The sequence below is a fragment of the Halyomorpha halys genome, unplaced genomic scaffold (genome assembly GCF_000696795.3).
Source record: "Halyomorpha halys isolate HHAL.00 unplaced genomic scaffold, Hhal_1.1 Scaffold184.1, whole genome shotgun sequence".
Classification (NCBI taxonomy): Eukaryota; Metazoa; Arthropoda; class Insecta; order Hemiptera; family Pentatomidae; genus Halyomorpha; species Halyomorpha halys.
In genome coordinates this window covers 353,331-367,622 of record NW_027105747.1, presented here as the reverse complement: position 1 = coordinate 367,622, position 14,292 = coordinate 353,331, and the positions used below count along the sequence as shown (strand labels likewise).

The 14,292-nt window shown below is 26.3% G+C and overlaps 2 protein-coding genes across 2 annotated transcripts in view; both read left to right on the top strand.

Annotated features, from left to right (window-relative positions):
- Window positions 1-14,292, top strand: part of LOC106679206 (digestive cysteine proteinase 1) — a 401,586-nt gene that overhangs the window by 155,651 nt on the left and 231,643 nt on the right. The gene's annotated exons all lie outside the window — the stretch shown is intronic.
- LOC106679213 (alkaline ceramidase 3) lies at window positions 1,252-14,028 on the top strand. The gene is made up of 6 exons (XM_014418227.3): window positions 1,252-1,462; window positions 1,632-1,742; window positions 6,297-6,402; window positions 6,497-6,790; window positions 8,617-8,721; window positions 10,450-14,028. Exons 1-6 carry the CDS (start codon window positions 1,366-1,368, stop codon window positions 10,559-10,561), a joined length of 825 nt encoding a protein of 274 aa, XP_014273713.1. The 5' UTR covers window positions 1,252-1,365; the 3' UTR covers window positions 10,562-14,028.

Sequence of the window (14,292 nt, the reverse complement as noted above, 5' to 3'; positions counted from 1 at the left end):
ATAAAAGAAATAAAGTTTTGAGACTATAATTGGATAGTATTTGAGTTATTTATTAAAGAATTACCAGTCTCAAGAAAATATTAAGATTATAAAGAAATAATTATATTTTTGTAAAGTTGTGAAGGAAGATCATCTATTTTAGCAATGGTAAATTGACAAACATGAAGTATGAAGTAAATGTTTTTTTTTAGTTTCAACTATCATAAGAGCATGCTGATAAAAATTAATTTATTAGTGTACATACCCACTGAAATATATTTACATGTCATGCATTTGATTTTTATAAAATATTGGAAAAAGATCATTCATTTTAGCTATTTATGTATAAGTACTGCGAACGTAAATTTCCAAATATTAATAAATAAGTTTTCTTTTTTTTGTTTTTACGCTTTGTATTCCTGTGGTTTATAACGGGTTTCCTGGAAAGGAAATTTTGTAATACTACTGCTATTACTGAACAAACTTTCCCTGAACATTTCTAATTTTTATGAACGATGTTCCTCAACGTGTGGAATATATAATAATTAGTTTTATTTTATCACACATGCCTTTATTTTTTATTGTAAGTTTTGATCAACTTAGCTCCAACATTATTGGTGTAAAATATAATTCTTTTTTAAAAGAACACCTCTTTCTGACGTTTGAGTGCATTTATTTTCTTCCAAAAAACGTGTGACACTATTATTAGTACCACATCTTACTGAAATATAACTCTTACATAAAGCTGCAAGTTAGCATAGGTTCGACCTCTATTGTAACATCATACTTTGGAAGATATGTTTATTCTTTTTGAACGAGTGTAGCCAGGGGAAGGCGACAGCTATCTAATTAAAGCAGTAATAATAGTTATATATATGTATATATAGTGGACCGTAAAGATTTAAATATAAGAAGATGGTCAGGGTTGCGGTAAAAAAAAGAAGAACAAATAGTTTAAAACTATTTTAATATCCGACTTTTTGCCCCCACTTTGCAGGGCTTCATCAGGGCTGTTCTAAGCGAACGGTTGAACTCAGTAATAATAATTATATGAGTGGAATTTTTGAAATTCCCGCCAATAGAGGTTGTTTCGTTCAGTAGTATTTATATAAAATTGTTTTATTTTATTTAAATAAATTACGACTTTTAATTTATACTCAATGGAATGAATCTGTTTGAAAATCAGGGGGAACTGCAATTTATTTTTGTTTACAATAGTTGTGTACTTGGCCACTGAGGCGCTGCCTTCAGCCTTTACTCAGATCGGCAGCAGTACATCAAAAGATGTCTTAGGGGTTGTATTAGCGCCAAATGATTTTTCGAAATACGTATGCTGGTTTGTTAAATATACTTTTATAGACTCGTTATTTCGTCTTCTTAATCAAAATGCCTCCGACAACTGATGGGTTTTGGGGCAAACCTACTTCAACAATCGATTGGTGTGAAGAAAATTATATATATAGCTATTATATTGCTGAAATGAGTAAGTACTTATATGTGATTAACAGTTTGTTCAATTAGGATATAGCTTATGATTTCAATTTTACTCTAAATTAAGAAATAATTTGGCCCATCTTTGCACTTGAAAACCTCATTTATAGTTTTCACTGAGTTGGTTTCAATGGATTTCAGTAATATATTAATTTTTCTAGCCAACACTATTAGTAACCTGATGATGATCATACCCCCTTTATGGGGAATGTTTGAAGTGATTAAACAAGGTTTCGAAAGAAGATTTGTCTATTGTCATTTCCTGGTGCTGAGTAAGTACTGTTGTATTTCTATAATTAACTATATTTTCATTTCTCTGTTTTATAACATTTTTTTTTATTTTACTGTTCTATTAATATTTTGTGTTGTTATTTTGTTAATATATTATGCTGTTATATATAAACTACGTATGTATATATTGTTTATGTGAGTACTTTTTTTTTTACGATATTGTGATTTTTACAAAAAGTATAAATGAAGCTGTTAGGTTTTGCCATAAGAAGATTAATTCTCAATTTCTCTCGGTTATTTATTAAACATTATTACTTGGTTAATTTTGCTTGTTTTATTTTTATTTTGTTTTAAATTAATTCAAAATGTGATAGTTTTAATAATAATATAAATGTTTCTGATAAAAAAACAGAGCTGAGAAAAGAATGGCAATGAGAGATATCTGATTTCTCAGCTATCATAATGAAACATCAAGGATTTATTATGCTGATTTGTTGGTATTTACCGCACTGTGGCTCTCTGGTTATAGTTCCATATCAGATTACTCTAGTTGATGGTCAGTGAAATTGGATTGAAATTAAATGAAGATTACCTGAAATGGACTCTTCCTTCATCTGTTTTGTTTTTCTAGTTATATTTGGTGATCTATGAGATTTTTTTTAAAATTATTTATATGCAACAATATTATAGTAATAAATCTGAAAAAATTATTTTTCTACAACAATATTAAGATTTTCAAATTCATTATTTATTCTAAAATATAGGATTAATGTCATATTTTGTGTAACAATAATCACAATTTTTTCGTTATTTCCTTCCAATGGCATTATTTGAGAATAGTCTATTTCATGTCAACCCTTGCTTCATACCATTTGCCATACTACTAGTATTTCCCATCAAATCTTTCTTTATATTAATTTATGAGTATATTCTTAATAAATATCATATAATTTAAAGAAATAAACTGTTTAAAGATATATTGTTACTAATCAATCAAAGGTCCAAAACGTTACTTTGTTTGATTATTAGAATTATCTCTCTATTAAAAAAGTATTTAGTGATCTCCATGTAACATTTTATTTTACGTAAAGTTTATTATTGTTTGCATTATTATTATTATTATTAAAAGTGTACTAATTTTAATATTTACATTATTTTATTTTAAGTACATTATTTAAACATGTGCGGATAATAATTAGAAAAGAATAACATTTGGCCTATATTATGGTTACAAATTGATAAAAAGGTGCGATGTTCTTATTTATAAAATATACCAAAATTTATTTAATTTTAATTTGTATTAATAAGTTTAAGTATTGTGCTGTTATTTGTTTTTATTTAGTTATATGATTTCACTTCAATTTTATCTGATGGAACAAGATGGGGGACAGTAGACAAAAAATTTATTAGTTTGTACCAAACTTCATTATGGGAAACTTAAGGCTATTATTTTTAATTAACCATAAAACTAATTATATTACTGATATGTCGGTTTATTATATTTTATAAAACTGATATTTCATTCCTTTGAATATACTTTTCATCAAAGGATGAAGTAATTTTTTTTGTCTTGCTAAAAATAAGTTTGTGATCTGAAATGGTCTGATACAAGGCAAATGTAATTAACTATAATGGTTCTTATTGTTAAATAAATGTAATTTGTTTACAAATTCCTTAAAATTTCTGAAAAACAAGTATCAAATATATCATTAATAGTTTTAAACTGTAGAGATATTTATTAAAGGTAATATAATCACATTTTATCTAGTAAAGATTAGATAATAAAATCAATCAATATACATTACTCAGACTTTCTACTTAAAAACAGCTGTGCTTATATACAAATACCTTATCTGATAAAACAGTAAATGGATACTTTTGCTTTCATCTTGATTACCAAATGATGTGATTAGAATAATAACCTGTGCTATATTTTATCCAAATGATAAGAAATAAGAACAACATTAATTTACTTGCTAGTGAAAAACCTTAAAAAAAAAAATCATTAAAAAAAAAACTGTGTTTTTAATGAATTTTATTTATTCTTTTAACTAAAAATACATTACAAAAGAAAAAAAAAAGTTTTAGGTCTCCTTATTAATAATTATTTGTGGATTTTTTTATTTATTAATTTTTTATATAACTGATTATTGTTAATATTTTATGACTAATAAGGCGAATAGAAAATGTGATATCAGGAAATATACTCATTTAAGATGCCTGATGATGGGATGAGAGTCCCAAAACATCATTTATGATGTATTAAATAAAGGAAATTAAAATAAGGAAAATTACTTTCATTGACTACACCTAATTACTTTAATGAAACTCTTCCGATATAACCTCTAACATTAAGAAAAAAAACTTTATTATTCCCTTTGGATTAGATATCTATTATAAATTCAGTTAATGGATATATTAACAATAGGTACATGATTTTGTTTTGCCCTTCTTGAAGGGAATGGAATGGCTCAATGAGTATGGCACTGTGACTGATAATTATTTATTCTGTTATATCAACTGTAGACTGATCATCCTGTGACAACCTCTTGTCTCTAACAAAAGTGGATATCCTTAAAATGATAGAGAAAATTTGATGGTTGATCATGATCCTGACCAAATTAACTCCTTGGAAAAACTGCTGTTATAGAAACAGTACTTTCTCTGCAAATACTAAATCAAAGAATCTCTATGGGTTGTACTGGTACAGGTTTAATTTACTCTCATCTTGAAATTTTGTGGTGTTATATATTATAGAAAAGAAAAGTCTTCTGCATTACAATCCAAGATGTTGGTTTCTGTAAATTTTGATTGTTTTCCTGAAACAGTGCCTACAAGATCATTGCCAAGATGGTTTGTGGCATGAAGATATAGTTTATAGTGGGATTTATATAATCTCTTGTGATCTTTAAATACCAGAATACTTAGAATACTCTTTCCTATATATTCTATACTGTCACAGTATCTCTTTTCTTAAACTTGTGTAATAACTTCTCTTGTTACACTAAAAATCTCCATTGCTTACATCAGTACAACAGGATTAATTTAATATAAAGCTGTATAGATGAGTCCTGGCAAAATTTGGCATTAGAGCAGCTGACTTACATCATGCACTACTCATGTACATCTACCTCCAAATCAAGAATGAATCTTTTTACTTTGGGACATTAAGTCATTCCTTCATTTATTTTGAGACAAACTTTTAGTATTTTATTTTGGTACCCAAATGTACACTGTTCTAACTAGTTGAAATAATTTTGTTTTCCCACTTACAAAAGAAGGTGAATCTTTTATGTGTAAAGTAGTTCTGCTTATTGCAAGCATTTTGATGGTCTGCAAAATGCTATCTTGCTGGTGCTGAAATATTCATTAGTTAATACCTAATAAGTGGAAAAGATTATTTAATTACTATGTTATGTGGTGTCGTATTTATTTGAAATTCTGAGTTATATAGTATCTATCATAAATTTATCTCACATTAGTCATAATTATTTTTTGTGACGTTATCTGTCGTGAGGCATTTCATACTTTAACTATCCTTCAGAGAGAAATATTATAATTATTTGTAAAATTGTAATTGTGTATGTAACTTTGTAAATAGAAGAAATATTTTTTCCTCACAAGTGATTTATTTAACTTATCATCATTGCAATCGTCTTAGACATGTCTTATCTTTAAATTTATCTTCCTTGAAATGTACATATGACTACAGGAAAAGATATGTTTGTATCAAGTTGTTATGACTATTTTGTTGTGTGATTGAAAGAAAATTAAGATTAACTATAAAGTTGTATTACCAGTTTAAAATTGTTATATCACAGTTAACTCATAATCACTAGGATGTTAATGGCGTATATAAATCACTCTGCTGAATGAGCACTGTCAATTTAAATATTTCTTTCTCAAGTCTTTCAATTTTATTAATAAAGAATTGGTGTTATTGCTCCACAAAAATTCCCTCTCATTACAGTTAACTGCTGTTTGATTATCACTACATACAGCCTGTAATCTGGCCAAAGGAATAATTAAATAAAAACAACATAAATGGATTTTAACACTTGGTATCATGAAAGTATAGTTAGGACCTCTACACTGGTATTCAATAAACAAAATAAATCTGCAGAAAGTGAAAAGACTTTACAACAAATCTCATGAAAAATACAATGTAAAGTAACTTCTATAACTTTAGGAAACTCCCAATTTCTATTAATGGTGTATTGATTTTTATTGTTACCAGCGTTTTACTTAAAATATTACAGAATCTCTACTTATTTTCATTCCATGTTTTAATTTATTCCTCTTTCCATTTCTTATTTTAATTATTTGTTTATTTTTTATTGTTTTCAATTTTTACTTATTGCCTAATTCTTTTAGTTTTGAACTTTATTTAATATTTTCCTTTTTAATTTTTACTGCTACATTATAGTGAAACTAGTTGCCACAAAACTGTCCTACATATATAGTGCAATTCACCTGGATTATGTAAAATGTAAAATTAAGATGTACTATGGTAGAAAAAAAAATGTACTTACATTTCAAAATTGTAATTTTCTTATCATGTTTCCCTATAAGTTAATTGCTAATTACGATTTCAGTTGTCGGACTTGGTTCTTGGGCTTTCCATATGACTTTATTGTATGAAATGCAACTTTTTGACGAACTTCCAATGGTTTGGGGAACATGTGTTCTCGTTTACTGCTTGTAAGTCGGAAGGGATATAATTTAGTTTTAGACTTACAAATTCAGATTACTTTTGTTTTCTTTTTTCTAACTTAATTTCTTTGATTTTTTTCAGATCAGAAGTTCAAAAAATTCCAGTCAAAGGGCAGGTATTCTCAAATCTCCCCTTGTTTATCTTTTTAGCCTCATTTGCCATTCTTTTCACTGGCTTATATCTCCTTTGGCCTCAGCCAGTTTTCCAACATGTATCTTATGGAGTTTTGGTTCTGACATCTTATGTTCTAGAAATACGTTTATTAAGAATAAAAGGATGCCAAATTTGTAAAAAGTTGTTTATTTTATCTACCACAATATATCTTTTTGGATTCCTGTTGTGGAATATTGATAATCTTTTCTGCAGTAATTTAAGGTATTATTTTTTTAACTTATATTATATTTATTTATGTATTATTGAATTAAAATACTGTTTGATACAAACAAAGATGGATAAAAGACTTGAATAGTACAAAGGAGGTTATCAGACTATACATACACATAGATAATAAAAATTATTTTATATTGTTTGAAATATTATGTTGTAATCGTATATGAGTATAGTATGATATTATATGAACTATACCCAAAAAAAGGTCAGATTAGATGAGCAACAATTTTTGAGCCATTTCATTAAGCAGCTAATCATACCTAACTTGTAATTAAACAAACAAAAATTTATTTGTACTGGTCTGTTTCATAATTTAAGTTATAACTCAAGTGTTGTGATACTTTTGTTGTGGAGTTTATATAACTAGTTCAGAAGATATGACTAAAAATCTTGACTAATCATGAAACTTTCGGCACTTTATAGGCTGGACATAATAGAGGTTAAAAACTTTAATTTTTCATTATGGTGACCTTCTATAAGCCATGGCTGATTCTCATGAGTTCAGTTTAAAAAACAAATTATGAATTTTTAAATTTGATTCAGTTTTTGTTATATTACAGTTTTGTTTTTTTTAAAATAAATATTCTTTTTATTAGATTTACAAGTGGGACCAATAATTTTACTCCATTTATCACTTTTTTGAAGCATTTTATTGGGGTAATGATTGAAATATCCATAAATGTTATTATTTCTTTTAAACATTATTTTTTCCATATTAAGAAATTTCAATCTCTTCTAATGAAAAAATCTCTACAATATAAATATATAATAATGCTTAACAGATTCAAAACATATTTGTGCTTACTTTTAGTACTTAAAATTATAAAGAACTGTATTTGTTCCTATTTCAAAATTTCCTGATATAAATATTAGATATTCAAAAATTGTTCTGGAAAACATAGCAAAATTAAACCAAACCGATTTGACTTATTATTATTATTTTCTTAACAATACTTAATTCTCTTTAATATTTTATGTTTTATGACGACTTTTGAGTTCTTTTAGTTTTTCTAATTTTTTTCCTTCATATTGTTTTCTCCACTTTTTCAGTATCTTTTTTTCTTTTCTCACCTTTTTTTTTCTTAAATTATCCAATTTTGGTCCATGAGGTCCATTAGTTACAGAAGTTGGTGGATTTTAAAGTGAATTTTAATCTACAAAATTTACCATTTCTGCTCTTGGTGTTTCTTTAGTGCATGTTTATGGAAAAAACATTTTCAACATCCCTTATATACAATCATTATATGAATAATGATTGTAAATTATAATTTGACCTTATGCTATTAGAATGAGAAGAATAGAGGATTACTGCTATTTGAAAGGCCTGGTAATTGAGAAATAAATTTATTATTCCAAATGTGGGCCAAATTAGACGAGAATTAAAACATAGGTGTACCACAAAAATACTTCCACAGGTGCATAAGCAAAAGTAGTGCATGGAATATGCTATAATTTATAAAAGACCAACTTGGCATCAACTCACACTAAGCCTGAAAATGTTATCAAAATCTGATTAATGGTTCGATTGATTATGGCTTAGCACAAATTTTACTACAGATAGATATGGGACCAAACTTGTACCTTGATGTCTAAAATGCAAAATGAGAATGAAAATTTTCTATTCTGGTGACATAATTTTTTTAATTTCCAACATGAATACAAAGCTTTCAGCCTTTGGTGGTAGTGATGGGAAAAAAATATACACATATTTAAGTTATTTATTTACAAATGTATCTATCAGTTTATATATATTATTATATATTATATAATAACATATTTTAATTTATGATTTTGTATTTTTATAATTTCAGATCATTGAGAATGAAAATTCCTTCAGTATTTGACCCATTTACACAACTACATGGTTGGTGGCATTGCATGGCTGGTTATGGAACATATTTACAAGTTCTTTTTACGTAAGTAAAACTTTATTTTATTTAAAAAGTGTGCTTTATTTTTATATATACAATATTTTATATATATATGAGCTCACATAATGATGAAATGAAGTCTGTTTCTCCAAATGTAGAGTAATATACTTGGCTGGTGGTATAAACCTAAATAATATGGGGGTTGATACCTAAAACTCTTCCAAAAAAGAATAAATTTGTCTAAGATTTGAACTGGCCTAAGAGATTATTTCAATTAGAGAAAACTCTGAATAATATCATGTCACTAAACCAACACCTTGAGAAATATTGGAGGTGGTAAATCATCCTAATAGTAAAAAGTACAAAATCAGCTTTCATAAATTTAGCGAGATGAGGTTTAAACTAAGTGAAAGAATGAGGAAAAATGTAAAACATCTCAAGGGCTCTCATAAAAATCTTCAAGATTTTTTTTTCGAAATTTAGGGTAGATGATCTAGAAGACTAGAAGCCCTTGAATAAAGCAGGGCCTATTATGAGGTTCGGTGGAGATCCAGAGCATCTCTCAGTCCCAACAGAGGACACTCCCATTGCCCTTCTGACAAGCATACCTGTCCATCAAGCTCAACATAAAAGATTTTGAAGTGGTGCAAAAGTACATAATCAAAAAAGAAAAACACAGACCTGTGGCTATTAGCTGTTATGCCAGCTAACATGGGTATTTCTTCAACTAGTAAGTAAAAGTTAACATGAATCAGAAAATAAAAGTCAAGAGGGTCTTCTCGATACAGAATACAGTCTGACAGAAGTACAACTGCCAATGAGGAGAGGAAACCTAGTTTTAGGAGTACAAGCAGGTTTGAAAAGAGATCTGTGGAAAAGCTGTGATATAAAGAAGACAGTCATCAAGAGATCTTCATTTATTTACTGTTGAAGTCCGCAATCTCATTTTTTATCTTTATAAAAATCCTTATGTTTTCATTCCCTATTTTATCCTACTAATGTTACTCATCAATTTATTTATTTATATTGAAATCTTTTTTGTCTATTTACTTTTTATTTTACATATCCTACTTTATTCAAAGTGTTATATCCATCCCAACATCTTCCCATCAAATTCTGTCAGTATTATTTTTTCTAGTCTGCACGGAACTTTCTTCCTCATCTCAATTGCTGGTCTTGTTTCTATCCTCTCATGACTTAATTTTAATTAAAATTTCATCTAATATCCAAACTCCTCTAAATTTAAATGAAAAAATTTCCAAACCTTGAAATCTTACTAAAATGAATATATTCCTGTTCTTCTATTGGTTCGGTCTGTTATTTTTTGTTCCGATGAGTGTTACCAAATCCATTTAGGATATTTAGGATTAACAACCTTGTTTGGTAGGAATGCCCAGGTTGGGAAAGGTAGGGAAGATCCTCTATGATCATTAGCAGTAGTCACTTAATGTAAAGAAGTTCATTACGGTCATTAGTATTTTTAAATGAAAAAAGTCATTACAGAACTGGAGAAACATTTTATTTTAGCTGAAACAAAATATTTAATGCTATTTTCAGCTCTGCTTGTGCTTTATATCACTTGTAATTAAGAATTAATGTAATTTTTGTGTGATTATCATAATTCTTTTTATGTAGTTGATTGCCTAAATTAATAAATTCCTACTTACTAATTAAAACATCACCTTATGTTTTACTATTGCATATATACAAATATAATTACTATTATCTTATGTAAATAATATATATATATATACATGTATACTTTTTTTTCAGAATCCATGCTTCTTACGATTTCAGACATGAAAAACGACAAAAGAATCTTGAATTGCTTCCATGCCATTATGGTTTCGGTTTGCGTTGGTTTCAAAAAACCAATCACTTTTGATACAAAGTCCCATTGCCTTATTGGGGTTAGATCTGTATTACTTTTATGTGGTTTAAAGTTTTTGCTCTTGTACTTCGGCAAGGCTTTCATGTGTTGTTATTTGATGCAGTTATATTACCATCTTACACTTGGGTCTGCCGTAATTGCATTGTGATTAGTCACGGTTTAGATTAGAGTGCCTTTGTTAGCGTACCTCATTAACCAAAGATAATCATATTTTTTTGGTGATAGATTACCTGTTATGGCTGTTTACCTTAATTAAATCTTAATTTAAAGAATAGATAATATATTATATATCTAACTGATTTGTAGAAGTTGGGGCTGGATGGTTTTCAGAAGGTATGTTTATTTTAATGAACTGTTTTCATTATTATTTAGACTATCGTACAGCTAGTTTGTAATATAGAACTTATTTGGCTGTTGATAGATGTTGTTCTGCTATTTAAACTTAATTGTTTTATTTAGATATATTTATTTGATTATTTAAGTGATAACTTGTTAACTCTTCAAGTTGTATAGTCGAAAAATGAAATATTTTAAAACATTATATATTTATAATTCTGATAAAATGATTGAATAACCTGTAAAATGACCAGATTATTACTTCTATAATTTGTTCTGAACTGATTGTCATTTTTAAAATAACACAATTTGTTACAAATCGTATCAAAGTGTTTACAGTATTATTTTTATTTCTGAAAATTTTATTATTTTTCCGAGATATAAGCATGAATTTTTAAAATTCTCCTGTAGTTATTTAATACTTAAAACCTATTTATTTTTGAAAACTATAATAAATTTTGTATTAACGAATAATACAACAGAAAATGTTCAAAATAATTATTGAAATCAAACATGCTGTTGATCTATTGAACTATTAAAAATTTATTTTGTGAATTGCGTAAACTAATCCGAATTTGACATCTTTTGTAACATTTATAAAAGATGATAGCTCTCTATTCAGTTTTTTAAATTAAAAATATTCGCAATAATAATAAATATATTTATCATATTTTGTTGCCATTTAATTTACAGATTAATTTTTTTCAGAGAGGTCTATAATTATATAATTAGAATAATTCAACATAAATTATTTTCCCTATTATGAAATTTTTATTTTAAATAATTTTGGATTATATCTCTATTTTCAGTTATGATTATAGAACTATAAAAATTCATAAGCAAAATAGCAGGAATCCATTAGTTAGTTTGGTAAAACACAGTATCTAAAATTATTGAATATTGCTTAAATTATGATAGTTTTATCGTAATCATATTATTAAACAATGAATATAATAAAAATTCATACCTTTATCAATTCCTAGTTAAAATATTATTATTGTTATTAAAAAATTTCTTGAAATTTTTCTGGCAATGAATAACAAAAATTCAATTATGAATTAGCCTTCATTAAGTATAGCCATATCGTATTAGATCCCTATTCATCAATTATGTAACTTAATATATCCTTATTAAAAATACTTCTTCCTTGTTGCTATTGAATAATTGAATATACAGATTTTCACGTAGAGTTTACTAATTGTACCTGAGGATGGGGATATGATAACCATGTGAAACATTGATTCAAAATAAAAACAAAATAAGTGGGAATGATTTTTAAATGATTATTTAATATCATTTAATTTATTTTTAAAATGCAAATATTTTTTTGAAATATTCTCAATCATTAATTTTTTCATATCATTGGTGATTTGTTTTATACTTAAATTATTTCCGCCATATATTATACATGATAAGATTACTTTAGTTACACTAATTTATATCTTGTAAGTCATGGTTATATGATATGTAATTAACATAGTTTATAAATATATTAGTGAATAAGTTTAATTTAATAAAATGTTTATTTTGGTACAGCACTAAAAATATAACTCGCTATCTAAGTGCTTATTTAATTCCAACTGAAACAGATGTTTTTTCAGGTATATTCATTGTTAAAATGACATTAAGTAATAATTGTAATAAGCTCGACAACTTAATGACTTTCATTGTTCAATAGATTTTTTATATTGCGTTATATTGTTTTTTTCACATGTATTTTAATAAAAATGATCTTCCTTTGGAGTGAGTAGAATCTATCTTATTGACAAAAAATTTATGATATGATTTACTTTTCCCATTATTAGCCTTATCTCGTGCAAACATAAAATAATTAACACGAACATTATTGAACCATATTATCAAACAGTATTTGAACAATCGTGGATTTTTATCCATTGTTTTTGAATTTTTACACCTAAGAACTTCTATTTATCACAAATAAAGAAAATGATTTACTTGAAGAAAAATTCTATTCATATCAATATTGTAATTTTTCATCATTAATTTACATATGTATATAATACATACTTAAAATAATATGAATAAGTTTTGATGTAATAGAGTTTTCCGAGGTTAAAGGAATAAAATTAAATGAATAAGCTAAAATTTCTTTTTTTTTAATTTGAACAAAGTATTTTTTTATTACTTTTTTATAACTTATTTGAAAAATATGGAAATTTTTGTTTTATTTTGAAAATTAAATGTGATGTAGAACTTTTCTTTATTCGTGAGAGTTGGGTAAATATAAGTTCAACATTTTTATGAATTTGTTATATGTTGTGTTTGATAATGAACTTAAATCTAGTCTTCTCTGTTTATGGCTTATTAGTGCCATTTTGTTTTAAATTATTTCCATCATAGGTTAATGTGAAACAAAGACATTCTACATTTTTATGTGCATTTTCCAGTAACTGAATAATAACTTACTTTTAATTTGATGAAGAATAATCTATTTTTATCATAGATTAAGATTCCACCACTAATTATTACTAATAAATATGATAATCTATTTGAAAATAGATAATTGTGTTATGTATTTCTTTTGGCATGATTATTTTTGAAGAAGAATATTGCTCAGCTTGTCTACATTTTTTTTTTCACTTCTCTGTCAATTGTTTTCAAATTCAATTAATGGTATTAATTTTGTCCCTTATTAAAATTAATTCCTTTGACTTCCAGTTGTTAAGTAGTTTTAAGTTAAAAAATAGTCCATGACATTGGATTGTTCAGTTTTGTTTTGCTTTTTATTTATTTATTTTTTAAAGTACATATTTAAAATTATGTATTTCCAATAACTGATACGCTTAATATAATTTTATGACAAATCATTTGCATACATATCAAATATCATTGTTAGAGTTTAATTATTTATGAATAAATAGTTTATTTGAGTTCTTATAGAACCTGAAATATATATTACACTACTGTGATTTATGAGTGTTATTCTTGAAATTGATTTTATTTTGGCATAAAATGAAATATTGGAGATATAAAAGCTCATTATTAAATATTTTACTTGGTACTTATACTTTTTTATATTCTAATTGTAAATCAAACTTTTATACTGTTGTGTCTATATTGTTAAATTATTTTGTATTTTATTACAGCCCATTGTTAATTCAATAAATTATTTAAAATGTTTTAGTTTCTTTTGTGTTTCAATACTAAATGCCTTATTGAAATTCCATGTTTATTTTGAAATATTACCTATTATTAATTTTTTTAAATTAGCTAGGAACAAACTTAATTTATTTTTAGTTTCTTGTTAAAATTGTTTGAAGATTAGAGATGCTAAAGTTCAGGAGATAAAAGAATATGCAGTCATTCACTCTCAGGTCCTCCTCTCACGGTAGACTGTTGTTACTGATATTACTTGAACCTCCTGAGTC